Source organism: Cyclospora cayetanensis, unplaced genomic scaffold (genome assembly GCF_002999335.1).
Source record: "Cyclospora cayetanensis isolate NF1_C8 unplaced genomic scaffold, CcayRef3 CcayRef3_contig_114, whole genome shotgun sequence".
NCBI lineage: Eukaryota > Apicomplexa > Conoidasida > Eucoccidiorida > Eimeriidae > Cyclospora > Cyclospora cayetanensis.
The window spans coordinates 21,936-48,222 of record NW_020312053.1 but is presented as its reverse complement, the minus strand read 5'-3'; the positions used below and the strand labels follow the sequence as shown (position 1 = coordinate 48,222).

At 53.1% G+C, this 26,287-nt stretch overlaps 3 protein-coding genes across 3 annotated transcripts; all 3 read right to left on the bottom strand.

The window, feature by feature from the left end:
* Positions 1–10,614: 10,614 nt before the first annotated feature.
* LOC113146898 (ataxin-8-like) lies at positions 10,615–11,317 on the bottom strand (the record flags this gene model as incomplete). The annotated part of the gene is given in 2 exon segments (XM_026335613.1): positions 10,615–10,686; positions 11,249–11,317. Coding segments are annotated over 2 exon segments (141 nt in total), but the record flags the coding sequence as incomplete, so codon positions are not given.
* A 1,874-nt stretch (positions 11,318–13,191) lies between these two features.
* On the bottom strand, positions 13,192–14,999 carry LOC34620053. Its single transcript, XM_026335603.1, has 3 exons — positions 14,504–14,999; positions 13,569–13,731; positions 13,192–13,300 (listed from the first exon to the last, which is right to left on the bottom strand). Exons 1-3 carry the CDS (start codon positions 14,997–14,999, stop codon positions 13,192–13,194), a joined length of 768 nt encoding a protein of 255 aa, XP_026191388.1.
* Positions 15,000–21,842: 6,843 nt separating this feature from the next.
* Positions 21,843–22,862, bottom strand: LOC34620052. The gene is made up of 2 exons (XM_022733322.2): positions 22,476–22,862; positions 21,843–22,079 (listed from the first exon to the last, which is right to left on the bottom strand). Exons 1-2 carry the CDS (start codon positions 22,860–22,862, stop codon positions 21,843–21,845), a joined length of 624 nt encoding a protein of 207 aa, XP_022592373.1.
* Between the last annotated feature and the right edge of the window lie 3,425 nt (positions 22,863–26,287).

Sequence of the window (26,287 nt, the reverse complement as noted above, 5' to 3'; positions counted from 1 at the left end):
GAAATCGAGACAGAGAGAGAGAGAGAGAGAGAAATACAGGGAAAATGGAAAGAGAAAAGAGAAAACAAGGAAGAGAAGTGAGAAAACAAGATAGAGAGAGGAGAAAGAAGAAAGACAAGGAGAAAGAGACACACCACCCATTACAGCATAGAACCCAACCTTTCTGCCGTTGAGGGCGTCTGCACATTGGCTCTAGAGAACAAGAATGCTTGGATTAATATGTACAGCAGAGAGAGTTGTAGAGAACAATGATCGTTCGAGGCATATACCTGCTAGATGAAGTGGCGACCACCAATTAGCTCCTCCGCGGATGTTAACATCGAACGTCCACCTGCAGATTCGAGGGGAGGAGCAGAGAGCTGCTGCTCTGCTTCTGCTTCTGCTTGTGCCTGCGCTGTTGCTTCTCCTGCGCAGATGCAGCTTCCCAATCTCCAGAATCTGGCTGTCGAAGCAGCAGCCAGCGTCTGCTGCTGCTGCTGCTGCATCTGCCTCTGACGAGTCGGGGTACTGCCTGTCTGTCGAGGGTTGCTTTTCACGAGGAGCCATTGCTGCCGAGGCTGTCGAACCTGATCGTTCGGTATGTTCGGCGCGCGCAACAGCAGCCTCCTCCCCACTGGATTCCGCAGAATCATCCAAGTGAACGGGAGCCAAGGCTGTGGCACTCTCCGCATGCATACACCTGCCTTCAAGGCAAGCCGTTGGACTCAGCGTTCTTAGGAGACTACAGAGCAACAAACATTCTGCAGATCCAGTCTTCGCCGCTAAGTGCAGAGGCGCCCAGAAGCTGGAGCTAAAGGCGTTCGCTCTTGCAGATGCACAGATCGAGAGCGCATCCGCCGCTGCTGACGCAGCCGCAGCCACCACTTCCAGTGCGCTTTCCTCGACTCGCAAGGAAGTGGCAGCCTCCGAAGCGTGCGCCGAGGCAGCAACACAGCCTTGCGAACACCCCTGCTGCTGAGAAAGCGAAAGCTCAGGATGCTGCTCTCTCAGCAGCAGTTGGCAGTGTACGCGCTGCTGCTGCTGCCGCGCCGAGCTCACAGAGAGGGCTCTCGGATGCAGCAGCAGCAGCACAGCAACTTCTACCGCTGGAGGCAAGGGCAGTCCATACACCCTAGCCAGAGATTTGCGACACCTCTTATATGTATCCTCTGCTGTCTCTTCCACAGCGGCTGCTGCTTCCGCTGCTGCCCCCGCAAAGGCTGCAAGTGCTGCTCTCACTGCAGCCACTGAACTCGAGGCTGCGCCGCTTGCCACATGCTCCACACGCCGCCGCAGAACGCAGGCATCGCCAAATATAGAAAACAAAACGTGAAGAGCCGTGTTGCCGTCCTCGTCGCGAGTGCCAGGATCAACCCCACAGCTAACACCAGACCACACCCAAGCGCAAACATACACACACATAGTCATACACATAGACATACACATAGACATACACATAGACGTATACACGCATACAAATATATATATATATATATATATATATATATATACATATGTATATCTACACATGTCATGCACGCTCAGAAAAAAACGTATATATATATATATATATGCGCTCAAATACATCAAAAACACACATATATATTTTGAGACAAATACGCACATACAGACACGCATGTGCATTTGTACGTATAAATATATGTGTATAAACATATATGTACCAATACACATACACAAACACATACGCATGGGCAAATATACACACATAAAGAAATAGATACAGTTGCACAATTACAAATATAGGTTGCACAGACACACACACGAATGCATGCATGCACATGTGTATGTATGCAGAGAAACACATACCCACCGCCACCTCTCAAGGCCAGGCAAGACAGAATTCGGAAATAATTATAAGTGCGCCAAATCGAGAGAGAGAGAGAGAGACGTGCAACTTTGCATTCCTCCTGTGTGTGCAGCCGCTGCCTGAGACAGCGCTCCCGATTGTATTGAACGATAGCGCATAACTCACTGTATCAGAAGAGCAGAGAGTTGAACATCGCAGTTGGCAGCGGCAACGTGTAGGAGGCTACCAGCTGAATGCTCCTTGCGTAGCATGAGCAGCAGACGGCGCAGCAAATGAAGTTGCCGCCTTGCCTCCTTCAGAAGGGCCTCTTTATTTTGCGTGTAGCCGCTGTTGTTGCTGCTGCTGCTGATGGCGTTGACACTGGGCAGTGTCGATAGCAGGAGGCGGTGTATATGCAGCAGCCGTTTCGCAGCCTTCCGCTGCAGCGCGAACGCATGCAGCAGCAGCACTGCCGCAGAGCCGTGCTGGCATGCTTGTACGGCTGCCATAAGCGGCGAAACAGCCTCTCCATCCTCCGAAAAAAGCCCTTCTCCCCATTCCTGCAGCACCAGTAGCAGTAGTAGCAAAAGCAGTAGCAGTAGCTGTAGTAGCAAAAGCAGTAGCTGTAGTAGCAAAAGCAGTAGTAGCAAAAGCAAAAGCAGTAGTAGCAAAAGCAGTAGCTGTAGTAGCGAAAGCAAAAGCAGTAGCAGCAACAGGAGTAGTAGCAACAGGAGCAGTAGCAGCAAAAGCAGTAGTAGCGAAAGCAAAAGTAGTAGCAGCATCAAAAGCAGTAGTAGCGAAAGCAAAAGCAGCAGCAGCAGCAGGAGCAGTAGCAGCAAAAGCAAAAGTAGTAGCAGCATCAAAAGCAGTAGTAGCGAAAGCAAAAGCAGCAGCAGCAGCAGGAGCAAGAAAATCGGCGGTAGCGATTTGTCTCGAAACGATTGCACATGCGGAGCAGCAGCACTGCGTAGCCGATCCTTAGCTTCCGTAGAGAAGCAGAGACACACAGAGGACGACCTTCTTCAGCCGACAATGACAGCAAATAGCGCTTGTCTTGCGGCGTCTTACTAGCAGCAGAGAGTGAAGAATCCCATGATCTCCTTGCCTAGCTGCTTTTATGAAGCGACTGCGTCCAACGGCTGTAGGCGATACGGCACGACTCGCAGCAAGCGAGAGCCGTCTTCTGCGCCCTCGTGTCTTTGTTTTGAAAAGCCGACTGTTCATGCTGCTGTTGCTGCTGCTACTTTGCAAGAAATCTCCCGCTGCTTCGCTCTCCTCGCTGGAAGAGCTCGCGCTGAAGTCTGTCAGGAGACAGCCTGCGGTAGACTCCTCCGTGTGGCAGCTGCTCTGGCTTTGGGGGGGAGCCACAACGGCTAGATCTTGAAGCCTCCACGTGTCTGAGGATTTCGAAGAGAAATACATCAACTCCACAAAAGAAACTCCTGCACAGCACACGCGAAGACAGCGCCGTCTGCTGATATTACCCCCGCTGTTGCAGTGGCTGCAGTTTCTGCAGGTGATACGATCTTCTCCTTCGAGTCGTCGACTCCCACAGATCGCGCAAAAACAGCGACTCGCAAAGACGGTATGCTCGTCTCTTGCCTCTCGCTTGGCTCCTTGATGCACTAACCAGTGGTGAATGCGCCGAAGAAGGCGAAAAAACGCGCGAAGTTGATCATCTCGCAGCAGGCGAGACGGCATCCGCGACTCTGACTGAAGATAGGGAGGCCAGTCAAACGCCAGACGCTCCAACGAAGTCAGACGATACAAACACAATGGCAGCAATGTGTACGGATTACACTCAATACGTAACTCTCGAAGCCCTTTAAAGAAGCACACCGTTTCTTCTGTAGCCTTTGCACATGTTGAAGCTGCGCCTGCTTCTGGTGCTGCTGCTGTGGCTTGTCTTGCTGCTGCTAATGCTGCTGCTTCCTCTGGTGCTGCTGCTGTGGCTTGTCTTGCTGCTGCTAATGCTGCTGCTTCTTCTGGTGCTGCTGCTGTGGCTTGTCTTGCTGCTGCTAATGCTGTCGGAAATGCTGACGCTGGGAGAGCTGCCCTTCCACATATCCAGCTCCAGTCGCACGAAGCTGCAGCGCTGCTTTTTGTCGCCTGCTGCAAACGCTGGTCCTTGTCTATTTCCGAATCGCTGTGGCAGCCTGCGGCAAGGAATGTAAGCTCGTCTAGAGCGTTGGCAGTCAGCATCAGCATCTGAAGCTCAGATCTCTGCTGCTCTGGATGCAGAGTTTGCTGCTGCAAATGGGGGGGACAGATGTGGGCAATAAAGTTCGATGATGCCGTAAGATGCTGCAGACGCGGCAGACGCCAAATGCAAGGGGGCAGAGACACCAATCTATTTCCATCCAGCAGCAGCTGCCTCAGGTGCTCTAGAAGATGCAGACGGCAAGGCAGCGCTTCCAAGTTGTTGTTACGCAAGTCCAGCTGCTGCAGCGACTGCATGCTGCAAAAGAGAGAGGGCTGTGCCATAATCGTATCCAGGCAGTCCCCCCCGCACACACACATAACATACATGCACATAACATACATATATACATATGTACATGCATATGCATACATATACATACATGCACATAACATACATATACATACACACACACATGACATACATATATACATGCACAGCACACATACGCACACAAAGATATATATATATAGTTTGACTGTCTCCGCTGCTGCCCTTCTTCTGCTCTCGCTATCTTTGAAGGTTGCAGCTCCTGCTACAGCATACCTCAACAGCTTGTGGCAGTGAAAGTGAGACAGCTTTTGCATGTTTTCCCTCGCAAACGCAGCAGGCCCTACAGTCGTTTCCCTTGGGGTGCTTGCTGCTGCTACTACTGCTGCTGCTGCTGCTGTCATCGCTGCTGCCGCTGTTCGTGCAACAGCAACAACAACACCCCTGAGTGCTTGCCTTGCACTCAGCCTCGCGCATGCAACAGCAAGGACTGGGAGGTTGTTGTTGTGGAATCATAAATCGCAGCCCACATCCTGTAATCTGCAGCGCAAGAAGTGGTGCATACGCCTCTGGAATATCCTTCACCATAGCCGCACTGCAACACACCAAGCCCCTTTGATTTACGACAGACAAACAGCTGCCCCCACCCTTTGTAACACATGTGCTGCTGCTGCTAGCGCTGCTGCTAGCGCTGCTGCTAGCGGCGAGAGCTCCTTCACCAAACAAGGATGACAAAGTTGGAGGATTCAATCGTTCAGCGCTTTCCGAGGGCTGCAAGAACAACGTGCTGCTGCTGCTGCTGCTAGCACTGCTGCTGCTGCTGCTGCTAGCACTGCTGCCTGCCGCAGGAGTGTGCTGCAGCAGCAGCCGCACGCGGCGACTTTTTGTGCATAAATCACAAGAGCCGAAGGGGCACTGGGATGCATGCGTGCAGATGCCTGTCCTGCGCAACGGTGGCAGCAGCTGCAGCTGCTGCTGCTCTTGCTGCTGCTCTTGCTGCTGCTCTTGCTGCTGCGCTTCCGCTCCCCTTTCATGTCTGCTGCCGCTGACATCTGGAGACAAGAGGCTGCTGCCAGGGGGGCAGCGGCACCAGCTGTCTAAGTATTTAAATCGGCGTTGTAGCCGGTGGGAAACACGCTCATGAGGGCGCTGCTGCAAGTTGCCTTGCTCTTCGATGTGCTCCTTCTGTTTCTGCTTAGGCTGCCGTTGCTGCGCTTGCTGGTGCTGCTGCTCGTGCTGGCTCTGTGTGGCGATGTCGTCAAAGCCTAAGACGCGAATAGCTAGGGGAAAGGGCAGCGAGAGCGCTCTTGCTGAAGCCTCTGGCGGGTGTACGTCCATTGTCGCTCGGCGTTCTCTCCTGCTGCAGTTTCTGCGGCTGCTGCTGCCCTCCTGCGACACGGGCAAGACACCGCAGGTAGGAATGCAGCAGCCGCTTCAGGAGGGGAATATGCTGCTGCTGCTGCTTCTGAGGCCAGTGGAGAGGAGGGGGGTCGTGTGCTGCGGCAGAAGAGTGGCTGCATGTCTCTCAACTCTAGAGACTTCCTGGGGGTGCTTGGCGAAGGGGGCAGCGGGAGAGGCACGCAGCGAGACTGCAGCCGCGGGTCCTTTTGCAGCTGCTGCTTATGTTTGTGCGTGTGTCTCACATGTGGGAACGCAGCAGCAAGGAGTAAAGTGCGGCTCAAGTCACCGCCAGCGCGAAGCGCCGCTTGCAGCCGGAGCACGACACCGCCACCGCCGCTGCTGCTGCTGCTGAGACTGCGGCTTTTTCAGAGCTCCCCGAGGCGAGTCAATGAGTCCACTCGCATCTTTATGGGATTTCCCTGCTTGCTGTCGACGCAGCTGCAGTGTTGTTGGAAGAGGTCGTGGCGGCGCGAGCTGGCTCTCCGATGTCGGACGGTCGCTGGCAAGAACGGTCCCCCGAGGGGCAGCAGTGCAGACAGCTGGACTGTGCTATTACGCGTTTTCGCCTTGACACCAAAAGTTGCTTCTTCACGCATCTAGCGATATGTCTTATCTCAGGTGGAAGGGAGTTCTACCGGTGACTGTTGCAGCAGCTCCCGCAGCTGCAGCCACTGAGGCTGCCGCCCCTGTGTCGGCTGCGACTTCGCCGCTGCAGACCAGTGATCACCAAAGGCTCTACACTGTGGAGTTCAGTGTCAGTTTGGCCGCTTTCAGCGCTGATTTGTGCGCCACTTTAGCGCAGTTATCCGCGGCGAAGTGGTGTAAGGAAGCGCAATGTGCTCCGCAATATATGTGGGGTCGGGTGCTGCCGCTGCCGCATCTCCTCCTGGTGCTTCGATTTGCATCAATAGAGTCAATCCGTCTAACCGAAGGAGCATCATGGCTTTCGCTGCCTGATTCTTTTGCTTTTTCCGCTTACGTTGCCGGTAAGCAGTGCCGCTCTTATGGGCGTGCGTGTGTGGGGGGGTTGGACCGCAGCGCACAGACACAGACACAGACACACACACACACACACACAGACACACACACACACAGACACAGACAGACACCAGTAGGGGATCTGGCAGGCAGCTTATCTTCCCAGTAGAAGCGCCGTCACCACCTTCTGCGTCTGACGGTGCTGCTCTAGGTACTGCAAATGCATTCGAAAATGCCGTTTGTGACTTTCTAAATAAAATCCAGCACAGCAGCCGCTGCATCCTAATCCACCCGTACCCGTGGGAACTGTCTACGCAAGAGGCATGTTGGGATATTACACACGCTATAGCTGTGCAGCACGCAAGTAGTGTCGTCGCTGCTTAGTGCGCATGTGAAGTATTTTTACACGATTGGCTAGGCCTTCTTGGAGGCAGCGTGCTGGAGGGGCATTGCACGCTAAGGAGTACGGCCCTCCAAGGATGCTGCAACTTGAATCTTGTAGCCAGGCTATGGAAAAATAAAGCCAGAATCACCTCTTCAACAACAGCTTCATGGGCGCTAGCCGCCTGTAACCTTTGCAGTATACGTACTGGCAGTGTGTAAGGCTTGCACCTGGAAGGGCCACTAGGCCCATGCCTCCGTGAGCAGCAAGCAGGCATTCTGCATAGCACGCAGTTGCTCTGTCTCAATGCAATATTTAGACAAGCCTTATAGCTGTAAGGCGCTAGGATCCTTTTCTCGAGGTTTATTGCGGGATCCTCACATCTGATCTGGTAAAAAAGCGAGATTCCATGCAATCCACAGACGGAAGGGCAGCATCATCACCAGCTTCGCTTCACCAGCCTTAAAAAAGCTAGAGAGCTGACACCGAATCTTTTTTAAGCATCTGCAAAGAGTCCATGACCAACTGGCCGTCCAAGTATGCCTCCTGAGCGTACTTAGGCCACAGTGCGCGAGACTTGATTGCGACGCTCTCGATGATACAATTAGCAGCTCCAAAGCTTTACCGCGTTTCGCTGCAGCTGTGTTCGGCTCCCCCCTATCCTCAGCTTAGTTTCCTCCAACAGCAGTCTCCGTCCTGGAGTCGTGCGCTCAGCGCTGTCGGCCCTCAACGCCCGTGAAACGCAGCATCCCATGCGGTGGCAGTGTAGCGGGTTGAGCTATACTACAAAACTTTGTCCTATACACATTAGTTGAACTGTCGCTTTACGACAAAACTTTGTTCTGTACACATTATTCAAACGGTTGGTACGTTTTATCCATCGCAGATTACTGCGGGCGGGATACGAGAAAAATGCGCTGTCTTGCGTCCAGAGCGCTGAACGCTATGTTTGCAACTTGTTCTCTTCGAAGAGCTTGCATGTTGCAACATCAATCTCCTCGGTACCCGGCCCTCAAGTCGAAGTTTTTAGGGGCACAAAAAAGGAAAGAAGAAATCCCAATGGGGAGAGCACTTTTCGAAACTATCTGTTTTAACTTGCATAACGTCTGGAGTCATGTGTCCCCCTACGGAAGCCTTCAAGTGACATTGCAGGTTTCCTGTGCGGTAAAGTATCATCAAATCGACGGCAAGAGCCTGGCTATTGCATATTTCACATCACGCAACAGCTACCACTCCTATGGGAGGCGAGTTTTTGCGTAAACAGCACCCGGGATTTTATCTCCATTCCACGAAAGCTTGCTAATATATGGCTACGCATCACATGGCGAGCTCGTGGCGTGTAGAGTTGTGTCCTGGCCAGCAAAGCTCGTTCACCTGCCCTTTTGCTGCACTGAGTGACAGTAGCCGCTTGGAGGGAAACTCCACGAGAGGCTTTCGCAGGCGCCACAGTAGGGTCCGTGTCGAAATAACATTCTGTAGGTGTAGGCACTCCTTACACGGCTTACAGTGCAACGTCGCGAGACGCTGAACATGCAAAACCCCAAAGGTGCCAGTCAGTGTACTGCTGCTCGACTTCCCGGAGGCGCCTGCAGCGCCACGTGCTGTATATACACTGATTTGGAGGTCAAGGGGCAGCCATGCTTTGCTGCGCGGCAAGAACGGAAGACCCCTAGGCCCTTGTGCAGCAATTGGAAAGCGCGTTGGATTTCTAATCCAAAGGTTGCGGGTAGTGAGAGAACTTCCCCTAGCAAGTGCATCGGTTCTTATCCGGCGTTCTGCAGCAACTGATTCATGCTGTCTTTGCGCTACGAACTGCGCCTCCTGACTGCCCGCTCTCGTGATACAGAGGACTCAAGGAGCCTTTCTGCTGCTCCCCAGCTGCCGCCTCGCCGTTTGGGGATAATTAGCAGATGGTAACGGCATTTGCGCCTAGGAATACATGGAATTCTGAGTGACTGCTACTGCAGCGCAGTGCAACAAGTACTCTCTCTCTCTCTCTGTGTGTGTGTGTGTGTGTGTCTGTGTGTCTGTGTGTCTGTGTGTCTGTGTGTCTGTGTCTGTGTGTGTGTCTGTGTGTCTGTGTCGCTCTCTGTCTCTCTTTTGCAGCATGCTCCTTCGCGCGTGTGATTTCTTGAAAACAGCACGGGGCGGTTTAAGGATTGGCGTATGAGGGCGGCGAACACTTTAGCAGCACGCCAGAAGTTATACAATCCCTTCTACCGACTACGCGCGATGCATGGATCCATCAGAATTCCCTCTCAACAAACTTTTTCTAATTTATAAGACCTTTACCCTGCATCATCAGTAGAGGCCCCTGGCAGCGGCGGGACTAAACGGGGAAAAATCCGCCTTCTCTCCCCCCCTTTCCCCCCCTTCGCGAGCTCTTCCTTCCCTGCAGCTAAATTATTTCGCAGCAGCAAGCAGGTGCGAACCCCCGTGTGTAGCCTCGCAGGAGGGCTATCATGAGCCGTTCCTGCCGGAGCAGCGTAAAACTCCACCATCAATGCACACGCTGCTTCTGCCGCCAACGGAGAAAAGCTAGGAGATGCGATGGTGCACGTGGGGAGAGAAAAACTGCGCGCGAAGCATACGATCGTAGCCGAATGTTCCCACCGCCGCCTCCAAAGGAAACAGGTGTCAAATGCGTATACAAGTGCAAAATGCTGGAGCTGACAGGCTCGCTCTAACTGCTTCCCTTGTATGTGATGCAATATATATATATGTATAGATATATATACCAATTAAAGTGATCTGACATACAAAAGCAGGTGCACGGAGGATTATAAAATAGAGAACGCTGAGACGCACAAGACGTGCAACCACTGACACTAATATGCCGCATATCGCCAAGCATCAACAAAAAGATACTTTGCAAAATCCCCCCAAGAAGCGGAGCTCGGAACAGACGCGCCGCTTCACACGCCAGCACCCAAACGCCCTCCAAGGCACGACACGCGTAGTAGCCGTGCTAAAAGCAGCGGCAGCAAAAAGAGACAGAGATGATGATGTTGATGCTAATGCTGATGCTTCTGTCTTGAAGCCCGATCTTCCAGTAGGCCTCATGACATACACTGCAGACACATCGGAGATCTACTGGTGACTTCTTCTTGATTCCAGCGCGTTTGGAGAAGAAACTCGTTCTACTGCCGTCGCCACGTGGCCTCTTACTATTTCTGCAGACGCCATGGATACAGTGGTGGCCATCTGCGTGGCGGCTGTTGCTGCAGCCGTTGCTGCAGCTGTAGCGACAGCAGCGGCTGCACCATGCGGCTCAGTTGACTGCGCTAGATGCCTCCTTCCCGTGAAGTGGGGAAGCCTCCTGAGCTGTCGCCTTCGTCCGCGAGCGCCTTGAGGTCTGCACATGCGCTGGTGAACACTTGGAGGCTGCTGCTGCTGTACAACCACCTCCTCTTGCTGCTGCTGCTGCTGTACAACCACCTCCTCTTGCTGCTGCTGCTGTACAACCACCTCCTCTTGTTGCTGCTGCTGTACAACCACCTCCTCTTGTTGCTGCTGCTGCTGTACAACCACCTCCTCTTGCTGCTGCTGCTGTACAACCACCTCCTCTTGTTGCTGCTGCTGTACAACCACCTCCTCTTGCTGCTGCTGCTGTACAACCACCTCCTCTTGCTGCTGCTGCTGTACAACCACCTCCTCTTGCTGCTGCTGCTGTACCTTCTCCTCCAGTCGCAATTTGTGCTTTTTCTTACTGAGAGGGCGCTGTTTCCAGATGCGCCTTTGCGGCGGATACCACCTGAAGAAGGTAAGGACAAGAGACTGCCACTTTGCGCCAAGTGCAGGCACCCTCTCTGAAGATGTTACAGAGGATGACATCAAGTGGGCAGACACAGGAACCGAAGCGCGAGGCTGCTTCAGCGCAGATCTCAGTTGTTTGGACGTCTTCCATTGTTGTTGTTGTTGTTGTTGTTGTTGCTGCTGCTGCTGCTGCTGGTGCTGGTGCTGTTTGCGTTTCTGTTGCTGAAGGTGATTTTCGCGCGGCAGCACAAAGGGACCAACAGTGGCCAGCAGAGGGAGGACCCTAGTGACTTGTTGCATTGTTGACTGCGAGCAGACATAGCCTAGATGCGTTCCAAGAACGTGTATTCTCAGCAGGCGGAAGACGGCGAGAGCCTCTTCTCCGTCAGCACTCAGACACGGTGCCACTACCGTGTGCAGTTTGGGAAATGCCCACTTCAGGGGCCCCCCCCCGGGGCCCCCTTTCAGGTTGTTGTTGTTGTTGCTGCTGCTGCTGCTGCTGCTATTGCTGTTGCTGCCGTTGCTGTTGCTGGTGCTGTTGTTGCCGCTGTTGCTGTTGCTGGTGCTGTTGTTGCCGCTGGCATTGCTGCTGCTGTTGCTGGCATTGCTGTTGCTGGCATTGCTGTTGCTGGCATTGCTGTTGCTGCTGTTGCTGCCGCTGGCATTGCTGGAGGGCAAGCCATTGACTCCCATTTTCATCAGCACGATTTCTGCATACGCGAGGAGATCTGCACAGTGCAGTGACTGTCCAGCAACCAGCTCGAGCTTCCTGAACGGACTAGGAGGGAAGCCTCGGGGAGGAGGGGCCTCAGTCTCCGCGGCTGCGGCTGCTTTGGAGGCTGCACCGTAAGAAGTCGGCTCAGCAGCTGCTGCTGCTGCAGCTCTTCCTCCCCGACTCGACGCTGCGCAGCAGGAGGGCTTCCCCGAGGCGCATGCATCGGACAGTGCAGAGCAGAGAGCTGTGTGTGGGTGCCAACACGGCGTTGACCACTGGGGCTGCACCGATTCTTGCTGCTGCTGCTGCTGCTGCTGCTGCTGCTGCATACCGCCTCTCAGTAAGTCGAAGAAGTGCCGCTGATGATGGTGTTGCAAGGCGAAAAAGGCTTTATGGCGCCACCCGCCACTGCCCGGAATCTGACTGTAGAGCGAAGCACCGGAGCCTGCTGCTCCCCCGACTGCGCCATCCGTCGTAACAGCGCTTCCTTGTCGTAACAAGCGTTCCTCCCTAAAGGTGTGAAAGAGGCGACCTTCAAAAATGAGCTGCTGCAGCTGCGGAAAAATTCCCTCCAAGAGGAGAGCCCATACGCGCGGTCCGTCTCCGGCTTCAGGACGCAGCTGCAGCAGCCACACGAGAAAAAAACACTTGCCTTCTAGAAAAAGAGAGAAGCACTTAGCACATTTTGCACATGTGCACAAATGTACACCTTCTCACACAGACAGAGACACATGAAGTGGGCATCCTCGTCGCGTTTTGCGACATTCCTCTACAGGGGACTGCAAATCCATTGCCCAACGACCCCCTCCCTCTGCACGATATAAATGCAGCCACAACGACTGGGAGGGGTGCCCTTTGGATGCAAGCGAGACTTCAACGCTGACAAAAATGTCATTCCAAGTTGCACGGGGAAGGCGAGAAACGGCACGAACGCTCGCTCCAAAGCGCATGGATACAGGGAAGCATTGATTTCGTCGAAATCGATTCGTGGGAAGCGTTTTCATGGTAGCGGTCATGTGCAAACAACGCCGGAGTCCACTTAGCGTGAAGACAGACACCAAAAGGAATGAGAGTTATTGCAGGTAATTTTGCAGAACGGCGTGCGGCTCTCAACTACACCCCTAATAGAGACACCAAAGGACAAAAAAGTGCAGGCCGAGAGAGAAGCACACGAAATCGGAAGCAGACAGACATAAAGACAGAGAGAGAGAGTACAAAAAATACATAAAGAGAGAGAGCGAGAGATAAAGAAAGAAAGAGACAGAAAGAAATAGAGGCAAGGGTATTGAAATGCTGAATATGAGCAGCAAGAAGACAGTGTTTTTTTGGATGGAAGGCCTAAGAAGGATGGCGACGGTGGATGTTGCTCTGTTGTTGCAACGGCTTAGGGGGGCAGGGAGAAAGGAGAAGAGAGGAGAAATACGGGGAGAGAAGGAACGTGGGCTCCCCCTTTAACGCCTTCTGCGCCTCCACTGCCACATGAGGCAGTGAAGGCTCGCTAAAAAGACGCAGTTTAGAGGCCAGCGGAGCATGCATCCTAGGTGCATGCGCGCCTTCTGATAGTCTTACCACGAGCGTCTTGAGCTTGGGAAGCACGAGGGCTGTATGCAAAAAGAGAGAGGACCCCCCATATTCTTCGATTTCGGAGACGGTGCGCTCAAGTAAAACGGGGGGGGGAAAGGGCATCGGATGGTGTCTCCATCCTATTGCCGCGTTAGCGCCGCTGCCGTGCATGCTGGTGCTTGTAGCTCTCCGCATGCGAAGCAGGAAGCACGTGCGGCAGGAGCAGCCGATACGGCTGACATGCAGTGTCTTCAAAGTAGGACAAAATTTGAGGAATCTCATGATGCGAAGACGACATCCCCACGTGTGCAGGTGCAGCAGCTTGGGCAAACGCGCCATTGCACACATGAGAGTCTCCAGCAGGCTGCTATGACACGTGAGCTGAACGAGAGAGGGCAGCCCCAGTCCATTCGGCCCCCAGAAGAAGTGTTCTAGCGGCTGCTGCTGCTGCCTCTTCTGTCGTCGACGGCGATTATTACGGTGATGCCGCTCACGCCGCTGCCCGCCGTGAGAGGGCGCTCTCGCAGCACCTGCTGGCGACGCCGCCGCGGGGTCTGCCGTCCTGTGAGGTGTCTGTACAGCGGGCTCTGGGTTCAGGAGTCGGTGCCTGCCGGCACGATCCGCGGCTGTGTTGGCGAGTGCGTCTTCGGGAGGAGTGAGCGTTTCGTTTTCTGCAGCGCCTAGCGGCGTCTTGGGCGTGGCGAACAGCGTCCTCGCGTGCTGCGTTGGCAGCTGCTCCTCATGCATGTGGCTCAAAGTCGTCCTCGCGAAGTGCACGAGATTCCGGGGAGCGTGTGTTGCGTGGATCTCCAGCACTTCGAGGGCCTGTGCCTTGCTCTCCGCGAAGAAGGCAGCCACTGCGAGCCACAAAATCTTGCTGCGCTGAGCCCGCAGCAGGAGGCGCTGCAGCTGCGGAGCACACACGCTCAACAGCAGCAGCGGACTGCTGCTGTCCATACACCGCAGAGAGGACAGCCTGACGCGGGGAGCCGGCCCCGTGTCAACCCCTCGGCCCCCAGCAGCAGTCGCTGCGGCGGGGCGGGGGTACTGGGGCCCCCTCGACTGGGGGGCCCCCGGGGGGGGGGGGCGGCCAACTGAGGTGTTGCGCCTGATTTTGAAGCCGGGCAGCAGAGTTCGCTGCATGCAGCCCCGCCCTCTCCATCCACGTCGAAGCGGCAACGCGATAGCGGAGGATTCGCAGCGGCGGCGCAGAGGCAGCAAGAAAAAACATGAGGTCGCGATAGGGCGTACAGACAGCCGGCCAGCCCCTATGACTGCTGCTGCTCGTGCTCGTGCTCGTGCTGCTGTTTGGGTGGGCGGCCGTTGACTCCCATTGAAGCCGCAAATCGAGGCGCAACTCCAAGAGGGCCGGTGCATGCAGACTCCTCAGAAAGTTGGCGTGCGTAGCGCGTATGTACTTCAGCTGCGAGAATTCGACTCGGTGCGGCAAACTGGTTGCCGAAGCTGCCACTCCTGACGCAGGGAGAGGACTCGCAGGCATCGCTGCTGGATGTGGGCTCGCTGCTTCTGCCGAGGCAGAAGCAGCAGCAAAATCTTCTGATGCGGCAGTCCTTCCCGCGAGGCGCGAGGATGAGGGCCTACTCGCGAGCCACGTCAAAATACGCTGCTCCTCTCCTGCGGTAAGGGGGGGGGGTATAGCTTCGATTTTAAGGCACTGCGATCCTTCTTCTCGCTGCGCCGTCGCAGAAGCCTCCGGAGACAGTGCTGCTGTTCGGAGTGCTCCTGGAGAGCCCTCGCCATGCAGAGGCAGCTGCTTGGCGTGTCTTGTTGCGCGAGCTGTAACTGCACTTCGCGGCGGATCAAGGAGGCGTGCAGCAGCGCGTCTGTCCTCCAGTGTGAGATGCGTCAGATAGGGGGCACTGCGAGTGAGCAGGCATCCTAGTGCCTCCAAGACGCCCTCGTCGATATCGCCCCTTTGCAAATGCATCACAAGCCGCGACGTATAGGGTAAAGCCCCAAGGAGCCACGCACAGGAGGCATTGCATGCAGCACGGCCTACTCCAAACACAGGACTGTCTAAGAGAAGGCCTCCCTCTACACCCTGGGCGTACAGCTCAGTCTCTTCGGATTGCAGCCGCGTGTGACGAACTGCTGCCGAAGACGCACCCGCGGCTGTTGCAGCAGCTGGCGCAGCCGCTGCTGCATGCGCAGCTGTGGCGGCTGCAAATTCTGCCGTCTCCACGGGCGAAAGGGGCCCTGGTGCTGGTTCCTCTGCAGCAGCATGCGAGGCTGCGGCTACAGCTGACGCCGGTGCCACACCATCCCCAGATGAGGGAGCTGACGCTGCAGCTGCCTCCCGAGTAGCTCCCAGTGGCGCTGTCTGCAACGCTGCTGCAGCGAGCTCCGAATCGCCATTGCTGCATGCGCCTACACGATGCCGTAGGAGCTGCTGCCCATGGTGCTCCCGAGCCACACGAGACAAACGAAGCGGCAGCAGAATGCGGTACGAGCGACTATTGAGCACTTGGCGCCACCGTGTGCAGACTGAATCAATGCCTTCGGCTTCAGCTGTACTCTCTCCAACCGAAAGAGCGAATATGCGGGCTAGCAGGTGCTCGGGGAGCTTGTCAACTGGACATGATGGGATCCTGCGCACTTTTTGCGAGGCATGCGTTTTTTTCGAGTCGCTTTTCACGAAAGCTGCTGCCGCTGCACCCCTGCGCAGCAGCGCTTGTCGCTCGGCCCTACCTGAAGCCCTTGCTGCTCTTTCTGCTGCCGCTCCTTGTGTAGCGACTGCTGCAGGGGAAGCTGTACGGCCCTCCGTGTCAGGTTGGAGCCTCCGCCGCTGCATTCCGAGGCGTGCAGCGGCTGCTGCAGCCGTCTGACGTTTGTTTTATTCCAGATGCCGCCACGGCAAGGAGGTCGCGAGTGCCAACACACCAGGGGGCTATGTGCTCGCCTCAAGTGCTCGGGATAAACGGAGGAGGCACGGCGGCACATGCAACGGAATGCAGCCCAGGGATGCTCCCTGCAAAGAAAGGACGGCTTTCGGTCTGAATTTTCAATGTCTTTCGGCAGCAGAAGTGGCTGTTTCAGACACTGCAGAGAAAGGGAATGTTTCGCAGCGATGCTCTGGACAGACAGCCGGCCGGCAGTCTTGCCGTTGTAGCAACAACCTATGCCGCTGCTGCTTAGGAAAATCAAGTGACGTAAAGAAAAACACTCAGGCACGAGCTGCAAGAGTTGTGTGAGGCTACGGACGGTCAGGACTCAAACGCCTGGGAGCAGCGACGACCCTGGGGTCACCCGTCGATTAAAGCAATCGGTGCAAATCCTGCAGTGTATATACACCTCGTGAATGCCAAAGCCAAGCAAGATTCAAGTTTTGAAGCGGCTTCTGATGCGACGAGATGCAAGATAGCAGCGACAGCGACCACGCAGCCACGCGCAGCGGCAGCAATGCAAACCAGGAGCAATACAACAGAGCCGAGGCAGCAGCAGCAGCTACTGCGGCTGCTGTGCTGCTGAGGAGACAAGGCAGTATAGATTAGCAAAAAAAGACTACGTAAGCCACTATTTTGATGATTCGATAACCCTGCAGTGCCGTGGGCTGCGACTGCTGCAGCTGCTGCTGCTGCTCGCGCCGCACGGAAATCAGCAGCAGTAAACTGGAGGTCACATCGTTCCCACTGTGTTGCAGCCGGCATTGGGGCCGTTACTCGTGCGGAGTCGCACAAGAATCCCGGTGAAAGTGAATGGTTTAGCCCAGACTTCGGCACTTGTTTGATACGATGGCGCAGCAACAACAGCAGAAGACGCTGCAGCAGTTCCCAATTGCCACGACGTCCGATTAAGGATGCGAGCACGATTAGTAGTAGGAGGGTGTTGTGAGCTTGTTCTTGTGCAAAAGTGATGGCCTGCACATTTTATGGTAGCAAACGCGACTCGTATTGCTCTTAAGGCGAAGGAGAAACCCCTGGCAAGGAACACTCTCCAGAACGTAGTAGGGAACAGGAAGCACCTGCAAAGGTGCCGTGGTGGCAGCGTGGTTGTACAAATCTCACGTACAGAACATTGCACTGCCATGGAAATCCATTCTAATTGCGATTTTCATTCTATTCATTGTGCTATGAGTGTCGTGGTATGCATTGCCAAGATAGCATCTGTACTGAGCTCCGGCAGTGCATCCGACTCTGCATCTATACTTCGGCACCTTTTTGAAGCTCACAGCTTGGGACACTGCATAAATTTAGGCAGTGTTTGATGGCGATACAGATTGTATAGCTCTGAACAGTTACCCTGACTTTTACGCAACTATGACATGCCAGAGAAGGCCTAAAAGTGTAATGGGTTGTCACAGCACGGCCGTACACTATGGTCTTCGCAGGGAGAGATCTAACACAAGAATCATGGCAAACTTGTTAGAAAGCAAGCGACTGTATCTTAAAAACGTTGCTTCCTTTCCTTGCCCGTGACTCTCACTACTTCCAGCATGAGGGGAGTGGTAGTGCTAGGATTTGCGTTGCTGCACCCTCTAATCACTCCCAGCGTTCACAGCCAGTTGCACATAGCATCTGGCACACAGGCACACAAAATTGCATCTTCTTGTAAATATCAAACAGTCTTCTGCAATAGCAAAAGTATGCAAACACTTAAACCAATTATTCGATTTTCCACAAAATTTTCGCCCCACCACACGTAGCCAGTGACCCCTCGGGGAAATATTATTCCCGCCAGGCATGCGGATGTCCATGAAGTTTAGTGTATTATGCAGAGAAAAAGTAGCATGTGTGGCACTTAAATGCTGATGCAGCACCTTTGGGCTTTGCATGTTCAGCGTCTCGCGACGTTGCACTGTAAGCCCGTGTAGGGAGTGCCTACACCTACGGAATACTTCGAAGAGGACCCTACTGAGGCGCCTGGAAAAGCCTCTCTTGGAAATCTCCGCCAAGCGGCTGCTTTCACGCAGTATAGCGGGAGGTCAGGTGAACCAGCTTTGCTGGCCAGAATACAGCTCTACACGCCACGAGCTCGCCATGAGAAGCGTAGCCATAGATAGGCAAGCTTTCACAGAATAGAGATGAAACGGTAGGGGCTGTTCACGCAGGTACGCCATGAACAGGAGATGCAGCAGGTTTTTGACCTGAGAATTGCGATCGCAAAATCGTTTCTGTCGAGCGGACGTTATTCCATAATAACTACATCGAACCGAAGGAATGCTGCTGCATTTATGCATTGGCGCCCTACGGCGCCCACGTGCACTACTGCAGGATGCAGTGTGTTGCAGCCAATTGTGGCCAAGAGTGAACAAAATGTATTCAGAAGCCGCAAGCTCAGAGACCTGGTAAACAGTCACAGTGTTGCACGGGATATCCTCAGCGCTCTAACTCCTCTTACTAACCGCATACGCCGAAGCAACCTGAGATGGCCCTGCTTAGGACTTTGTTCACCTGTATTGGTAGATTACTTTACCCTCTCCTCGCTGAACGCAATTTGCATGCTCAGGCGCGTGTATTAGCCGTCTGCTTGGCTACCGCGCACGCACTACTTCCTCGTTGGGCACTCAGATATCGTGTAAACGTGCATGTGTTTTTTGAGTTTGAAAGGGCTGTGAATGTTCCAAGATTACATGCAGCGTGCTATTAGTCAGCAACCCAAAATCTCGCCGAGTCACAGCAAATCAGCTAGCTGGAGCGGGCACATCTGATACTTGCAGATAGGAAGCGGCGTGTTTAGGGTAAAGTAATCACGGTACACAGGCCAGGAGAACAATTAAATCCTATTATACGGCTCGTTCCACCCTAGTTCAGGCTATTATAGCTTCGCTAGCACTAATATGCTGTAAATCTGCGAACCATGTAAGGACTGTGACGGGCTGCCTATAAGAGTCACACAAATGCCGTTTATCAGCATAGCTGTGCCAATGCTGGCGCAGGAAAGGCGCTCCAGTACAAGATTATGTACAGTTCTAAAAGAACTCGATATAATTATAGCAAACGAAAGACTTTAAAAGAGTGGAAGGAGATGCATGTTTCACTCCCATCATGAGGCACTATTGTACGGCAATTCAGCTCGCACCACAAAAATTGAACTGTCTATGAGGTTTCCTTGAACTTTCGCTCGTAGTTGTATCTTCCACAAACTAGCAATACAAATTGCCGATTTACGGGTCGTTCCCCAATAAGCGACTTCGCGGGCGTACCGCTCCTGGTATTGGAGCATCCAGAATAAACACCGTTCCATACAGTGTGCATCTGCAGCCTACGATTGGTCTTTAACATATGTCCCCAGAGTGTCAGCACCCATGCAGCTGCCGTGCGCCATCGAATAAAGTGCGAAGGGAGGAGCAATACACTTGTCGAATCGCACGTTGCACTTTGATACTGACTTTTTTTGTGCAGACTGCGCTTTGGATCCGTATGTCGAGACTCAGCCTCTAGAATGCTGTGTATAATGAACGAAGCAGCTCCATTCAGCGGAGTCTAACCTCACACGTAAGGCCCAACGTTTCAGCAGAAGTAGGAGCTGACAGTCTACTGGTGGCTGTATAGCATGTTCATGATAGCCCGTCAATTAGTTCCGTTGAGGACCGATTGCGTTCAGAGAAATGAGCCCTCTGGCTTGCGACATCGTGTGAGTCGGTGCACAATTCATTTTCCTCCGCGAGCCGAACAGCTCCGTTCTCGCCTTGCGAGGTTTCTTGGCTACTGCCTCGGCCGCCCTCCAGGACCAATCTAAAGCCTACTCGCTTGCTGCCCGCTAGTCCGAGCCAGCCTGAATTCGTAACATGCCTGTCTGGCATTGAGTACCACGCCGAAAAGTGCGCCCTCCCACCTGGGGTCCGCCTAAGAACGGCAGCCGCAAGCAAAAATGGTGATACGCACTGGACTGCCCCCTGGAGTGCCGCTATTTTCAAGCCACCCCAATACGAGCCCTTGTGACCTGTGAGTTCCTTACTATCGCTCTGTCAACACAGAAGCCCAGACGAGCCGCCAGGCAAAGGACCTCAATTCGAACCGCGAGACAAGCAGCATGCAACGCTTCATCCAGAATTTGAAAAGGGAGACATTCAACACCGCCCTCAGAGGATAACTAACTGACAGAAAGTCACCGAGTGTTTCCCAAAAGAGGTCCGCCTCCCTGACAGCGACCCTTAGACCCAAATGAGGAAGGAGGGGCAGCTAGGCTTAATACTGCTGCGCGCTTCATCCACTCCGAGTGCCCACAACAGCTAGTTGCACATAGCCTCTGACGCAACTGCACAAAATATCTCTCCGTGTACGTATATCTTAGCTGTTGCAGAGTAGTGTCGTACTGATACAAAAAGTAGCTATCCAATTCTCTACTTATTCTTCAGTATAACTATTGTACCAGCAAGCGCCTACGTGTTGCTTCATCCGCTGCGCGGCGGGCGTGCGCCCCTAGCCAACCTCCCAGCCCTGACTACACTTTGGGGGGGAAATTTGCACCAGGGGTCTCCGCCAATACAAATGCTATAAAGTATGATATAGGCACACATGCCCCCAGTCAAAGGAAACTTCTCGCATCTTGCGAATTTCAGTAGGGAACCTGAATGACTACCTAGCCTCTATTTTAGAAGTATTCGGGAGGACCTAAACATGACATACCTTGGCTTTCAAACTGTCCTATCTATCGCCGTAAGAGCCCCTCTCATACTTTCTATATTCACCCTTGTGCATGCGCAACCCAACAAGCGCATGCAGTCATGATCGTGAACTAGGGAAATATCATTTGGCCCATTCACACTCAAGTTGGAGGTCGGATATCCCAAACAAACCGTTAAGAAGACCCTCTTCGGATGCCTGTGGAGCCGCGAACCCCCATGACTGCGGCGTTCGCACACTCCACAATGCCCTTCGTCTGCCGCGCGCAACAAGCCAGCGCCGCCCCTACAAGAAGGGAGACACTGCGACTAATGAGCCAATGGCTGCAAAAGGTTGTTTAAAGCAACTCGATTTTTTTAATCGCGTGCTTCCCCTATTGCAGTGTGAGATACGGAAGGCGGCAAGCATATGAAGCAGGAGCACACACTCAGGACCTCCAACGACGCGGTACACACAAGGCGCACACTAATGACGGCTGCGTCTGCCCAAGTAGACGTATCAATCAACATCGGCCAGCAAAGGGAATCCTGGATGCGCGGACCCCTAAATGCTTGGAAACCAAGCATGCATTCGTACATACAAGGACGCATTGCACTGGAATTGCAGAAGACGCACAGACCGCAGCAAAAAGAACACCCACTAAAAAAGGTGGGAAGAATGAACGCGAGCAAGTTAACCCATGGGACTATAAGCCATCTGAGGCGTAAAGCTGTGTGTATGTCCACCTAGGTGGTAGATTCTGCCACCCCTGGTGCGCAAGAATACACCGCCGCATACAAACCATTTCATCATCTCTTCAGCTTGTCTCTGATGCGATGCCATGAAAAAGTTCGCCGAAGGCCTCCCGAACGCGGTGTCTCACCCCCAGCAACCGAAAGATTGCTGCCCTGCAGCAGATGGTACAGGCAGGCATTGCTTTTGAACCCGAGAATGCACACTACCCCGACCTGCCCGCGCATCCGCTCAAGTTCGCAAGGGAAGCTGGAGGGTCAAGGATGAAAAAGGAAAAGTCACACATACACTGGAGCCCGCCGAAGTGCCAGCAAGGGAGTCCAGATCACAAGGGTGCTGGTTTGTTGGGGGGGAGAGCCTCGGTTCGCTCTTCGAGTGCTGCAGCAGGCAGGAAGCAAAAAAGCATGTTCCGCAGCACGCATGTGCCCCCGAACGCCCTAAGAAATGCATTCAAGAGAACCTGACACGGAATCTCATGAAAACGGCGGATAGGATAAGCCCCTTCGCGTGTTCGTGTCGTTTACATGTCCTAAATGCCCCTTGTGCTTCACAGGCTTCGCTGTTTCTCCCTCTTGCTCCTCCGCTGCCTCGTCTTGACGCCCTCTGAAATGCAGGGAACCTGAACGACGGAGAGCGAATGTCGCCAAGTGCTCCGGCACATCTGGGCACTCGCCAATGTGAAGGAGGCTCGAGGGTATCTTCACGTTGCCCTAAGAAGGTTAACACGATGCGCCAATAGACAGAAGGTAAGCTCCGCCCTTCCCAATATCTTAGCTCTACGTGATTTGCCGTATAAATATATATATATATATATATATGTATATATATATGTATACTTCACCCGTCGATGCACACACACACACATACCCACGCAGAACTCGCGCGACAGGCTGTACAGACAACGACCTGCTGACCCCAGCGGCGAAGGTTCCCTGCACCCCCCTCCCCATACTACTACACCTACACGAAGCCTCCAGGATGGAGCATGAATATGCACACAAAAGCACGAGCCCCTTTACACGGAAACGCCACACAGCGCACTACTGAATATGCCGAGCGCCTTCGCGCAGTAGAAACGCGGAGAGGGGTATTTGTGGTGTACTCACACTGGGATTCGAGTGCAGAATATGTCTTTCAATGGCTCCAAAGAAGCCATCCAAGATTCCACGCGAATCTTTGCAGGTGCTCGGAGGGTAAACCTCTCCTAGATGCACTGCCATGAGGTGGCTTGTTGAGACGGGTGGGCAGTTGTTACCCGAACAACTGTTTCCTCTTTCTGTTGTGTTGTGTCTTCTAGTCTGTGGTGGGCTGTACAAAGGCCCACGATTTCCTAGCATGCTGGCCATGGATGCCGTATACGTGCCAGCAGTGTGAGCCTTCCCGCTTAAAGGCCTAGAGCTGGAGCGGTTGTAGCTGTACTGTCGCTGCACGCCGTGCGCGAGCGCAGATCCCGCGCAGGGGTGCAACTCGGGTTTCTTGAAAGGTCGCGTCATTCTAATTCCCCCCCGTAACGGATATTGCCGTTTTCGGATTCTGAAAATCTGTTGCCTAGGTAGAGAGGGGAAGGAAGAAGTCCTGGTACTGCCTCCAGAGAATAAAGGAGCCAGGAACGCACGCGATCTCGCAAGGATTCTTCTCTGAAGGCAGAACTGGCCGCACCCCGGGAGACCCCAAGTGCGCACACACGCACACACTGCCCGGAAATCAGACGGGCTATCTGCCTAATTTTTGTGCTGTTTCTAAGCGCGCGAGCTGCCGCTTCACAGAACGCCCGAGGTGGTACCAATGGCGCAATACACTTTTGCACCTGCGCCTCTCTGCGGAGAGACGCTGCACCTCTAGTGGTCGCTGGCGTCCGAATCCTCGGAGCCCGCGGAGACGGTAAGGGCACAGGCCGCCATTTTCTGTTGGGATCCAAGAAAGGACTCGGCAAATCGGACAGCTCAAGCTGCTGCTCGCGCGTCAGAACGCAACTGCTAACGGAGGCAATGCAGAGACAGACGGCTCCTCTCGCTGCTTCTGAATCCAGCAAAAAGGCTGGAGTGCACGCCGCTTCTAAGCAACGGCGAAGATACTAAACCCAAAAGGGTTTTGGGGTTCCCCCGGAAGCGGAGGACGTAGAGCCATTGTGGTACTGAGAGTCTAGAAAAAGAACCTCCCCGTTCAAATGAGGGAGCAAAAAGCTATACTTTTTAGTAGGCAGGGTGTCTTGGGAATGCAAAATGAACCAGGAATGTCTACTGGCCACAGCAGCTGCAGCGTGGAGTCGTGTTCACGCGGCACAAGCTACCATTGACAGCAGAAAGCAGCACAACGTTCTAGGCACTCTAGGGAGAAAAAGCCTTCCCTATTCCAAAATATTACGAAGTGCTCATCTACAGACCTCGCGAAAGCCTCAAGAATGCGACAGCAGCGCCAGCCTCTCCCCCGCACTGCCTAGCTGCCTCCCTGGCGGCTGCGCTGCGCTGCTGGGTGCCAGCTCTTGCACTCCACCCTGTAACTGTGTAAAGGCACCTAGCTGTACAGCCATAAAACGGGGCCCTGGTAGCTCAACTTTAGTCATTTTTCTACGGGCTATAAGGAGACGCAGTCTCCCCTCAATTTTGCCGCCTTCCACGTCTATTTCGCATAATGGATTGTGCGCCGTTACTACTCCTCGTGGCCATGCTTTCACCACACCATCACCTTTCAGAGCTGGAAATTGACTATTTCCCTGTCTTTTCTGCCAGATATGATATGTTTCTTGAGGAATAAGAGCCTCTAGTATCTTTATATTGAATGAAAATGTATATTTTTACTAGGCTAGAATATGTGGCCTCCCATATGCCCCGTACGGCACAATGAAACGAGCGGTTACACTCTTCTTTGTAAACTCTCCTCTATGGCTCAGTATACTTGGTTGCAGTAAGTCTTGGTAGCTAGGGCTGTACGCCATTAAGAGACTACTCAGGCTGTCACGACCAGCTGAAAAAGCACAGACTGCTCATCGTGTAGTCGCCCATTCTGCACTACATTAACCAAATCTCCACTACGGAAATTTAGGAATTTATCTTGAGCATTTACTGCCAGCCTTTGCAATTTGTGTAAGAATTTTGCTGCAAAACGAAGTGTGCTCCGTACGGCAACTTGCACTCTACGTGCCATCGCGGTCCTTAGCTGACTGCTCCTAGGGGTGAAAGCAAAGATAACGATGAACGCTGGAGGACACGTACTAACTATACGTCAAGCTCGTACATGGTGCTAAGGGGAGGGCTGATATCCTATCAATCTTCGTAGTAGCGCTATACGGAATGAAAAGTGAAGCGAATACGTTGGGGAGAGCCTCTGCGGGCTCGTACTCGCCGGTTTAGAGTCCGCAGAAATGAGCATACCCAGCTTTGTTTTAAAGCTTACGACGTGGTGCATTTTGTGGACCAAGGATGACGAGTACTGAAGGGCGTGGATGAGTGTCTGCAAAAATTCTGGAGCCAGCCAGCATGTGCTAGACATCACATACAAATACAGGTATCAATGGCCTCCATAACAGTCATTTCCAAGTTGTCTTCACACTATATTATCCTAGGCTCTAGGTCCAGTGGCCTGCCCATAGTTGTCGCTAAATTCTGCAATGTCCGCTATCGCTTTCTAAAAGATAGAACAAAGTTCTGCGGTCAGCTGCGAGACGCAGCAGTGAAGCTATGTCTTCCGGTTTCACACATTTACTGAAACGTTCTCCCCTTTTGAATGAGAAACGCTCTACTGCGAGCCCAAAGGCCTATAGCTCCATCTTTTCGGAGAAGCTACAAAAAGGCGGACGAAAGATTTCTCGTTTTCACGAGTGGTTCGCCCTAGAGTTGGAGGACAAAGGAGGTTTGATTCCCCAACATAAACCAGAAACCTTAGGAGAAGGCATAGGTCTTCAGTAGACAGCATGTGCTTCACAATGAAGCATATATCACTTCAGAAACTATTCACAAGCAGCCAAAGGCAAGAATCTAATGCTAAAGCACATCACAAGCTGGAGATCAAAGAAGACGAATTAGCCTTGTGCAGCTACTTCACATGAAAATAGAACTGATTTCCAGGAAGTTTCTTTTGAAAGTTTGGGTATCTGCGGGTACTTCATGTTTCCTTCCTGTTACGCCGCTCTTGTTTGCTTCTCTACATCTACGTCGACGTTTTTCTGCACACTCCAAGCCCCCAAAAAATCAAGCATCTGGTTAGTTCAATAGTAAAACATAGTCCTACTATGACCTGCATTACCATATCTTGATTTTCCTAGTGTTCTGTTAGGTACTTGCACGCTTTGGATGCTGCAGACTATACATGGGCACTCCGGTTTGCATACTCAAGGCGGATATGTAACATCTCGGCATGTTTGATTCAGGCAGAAAAAGGAAAAGCTCAAGTCTATGGCTGCATAGAAGTTACACTTGCTTGTAAAGCGTTGTCGCCACTGTACAGGAGCAAACCAATAATAGTGCCCGCGTGGAAAGCAACAATATGCATCAACTGCTGGTTTGCACTTACGTTGCATATATTGAACAACCAACAAAATGTATTTATTTTAATAGAAAAGCCCTCATGGGAAAACAAGGTGTACTCTGGTAACGGATTCAAGTGTATGTGCATATGGGAGAGCGGCGTAAAAAGAGCATTTGCCAAAAATTTGAGGGAATCTATTCGAAAGACATGAACCAATGGTAAATCTTTTCTCGAAATGAAGGGCTGGAGCATTGCAAGCGTCGTTGCCGTGGTTTGCCTCCTTCAACATGTACCTGCACATATGAATCTGATCAAGTCCCTGTACCCACAACCTGAAGAGGATATCCGCTCAGTCTACTTTTACGGCTACATCAACAATGAGCATTACAAGCATTATCTTCCAGGATCGCGAGTTGCCTTGACAGTGCGTTTCTCTACACAAGTGCGAATGTGC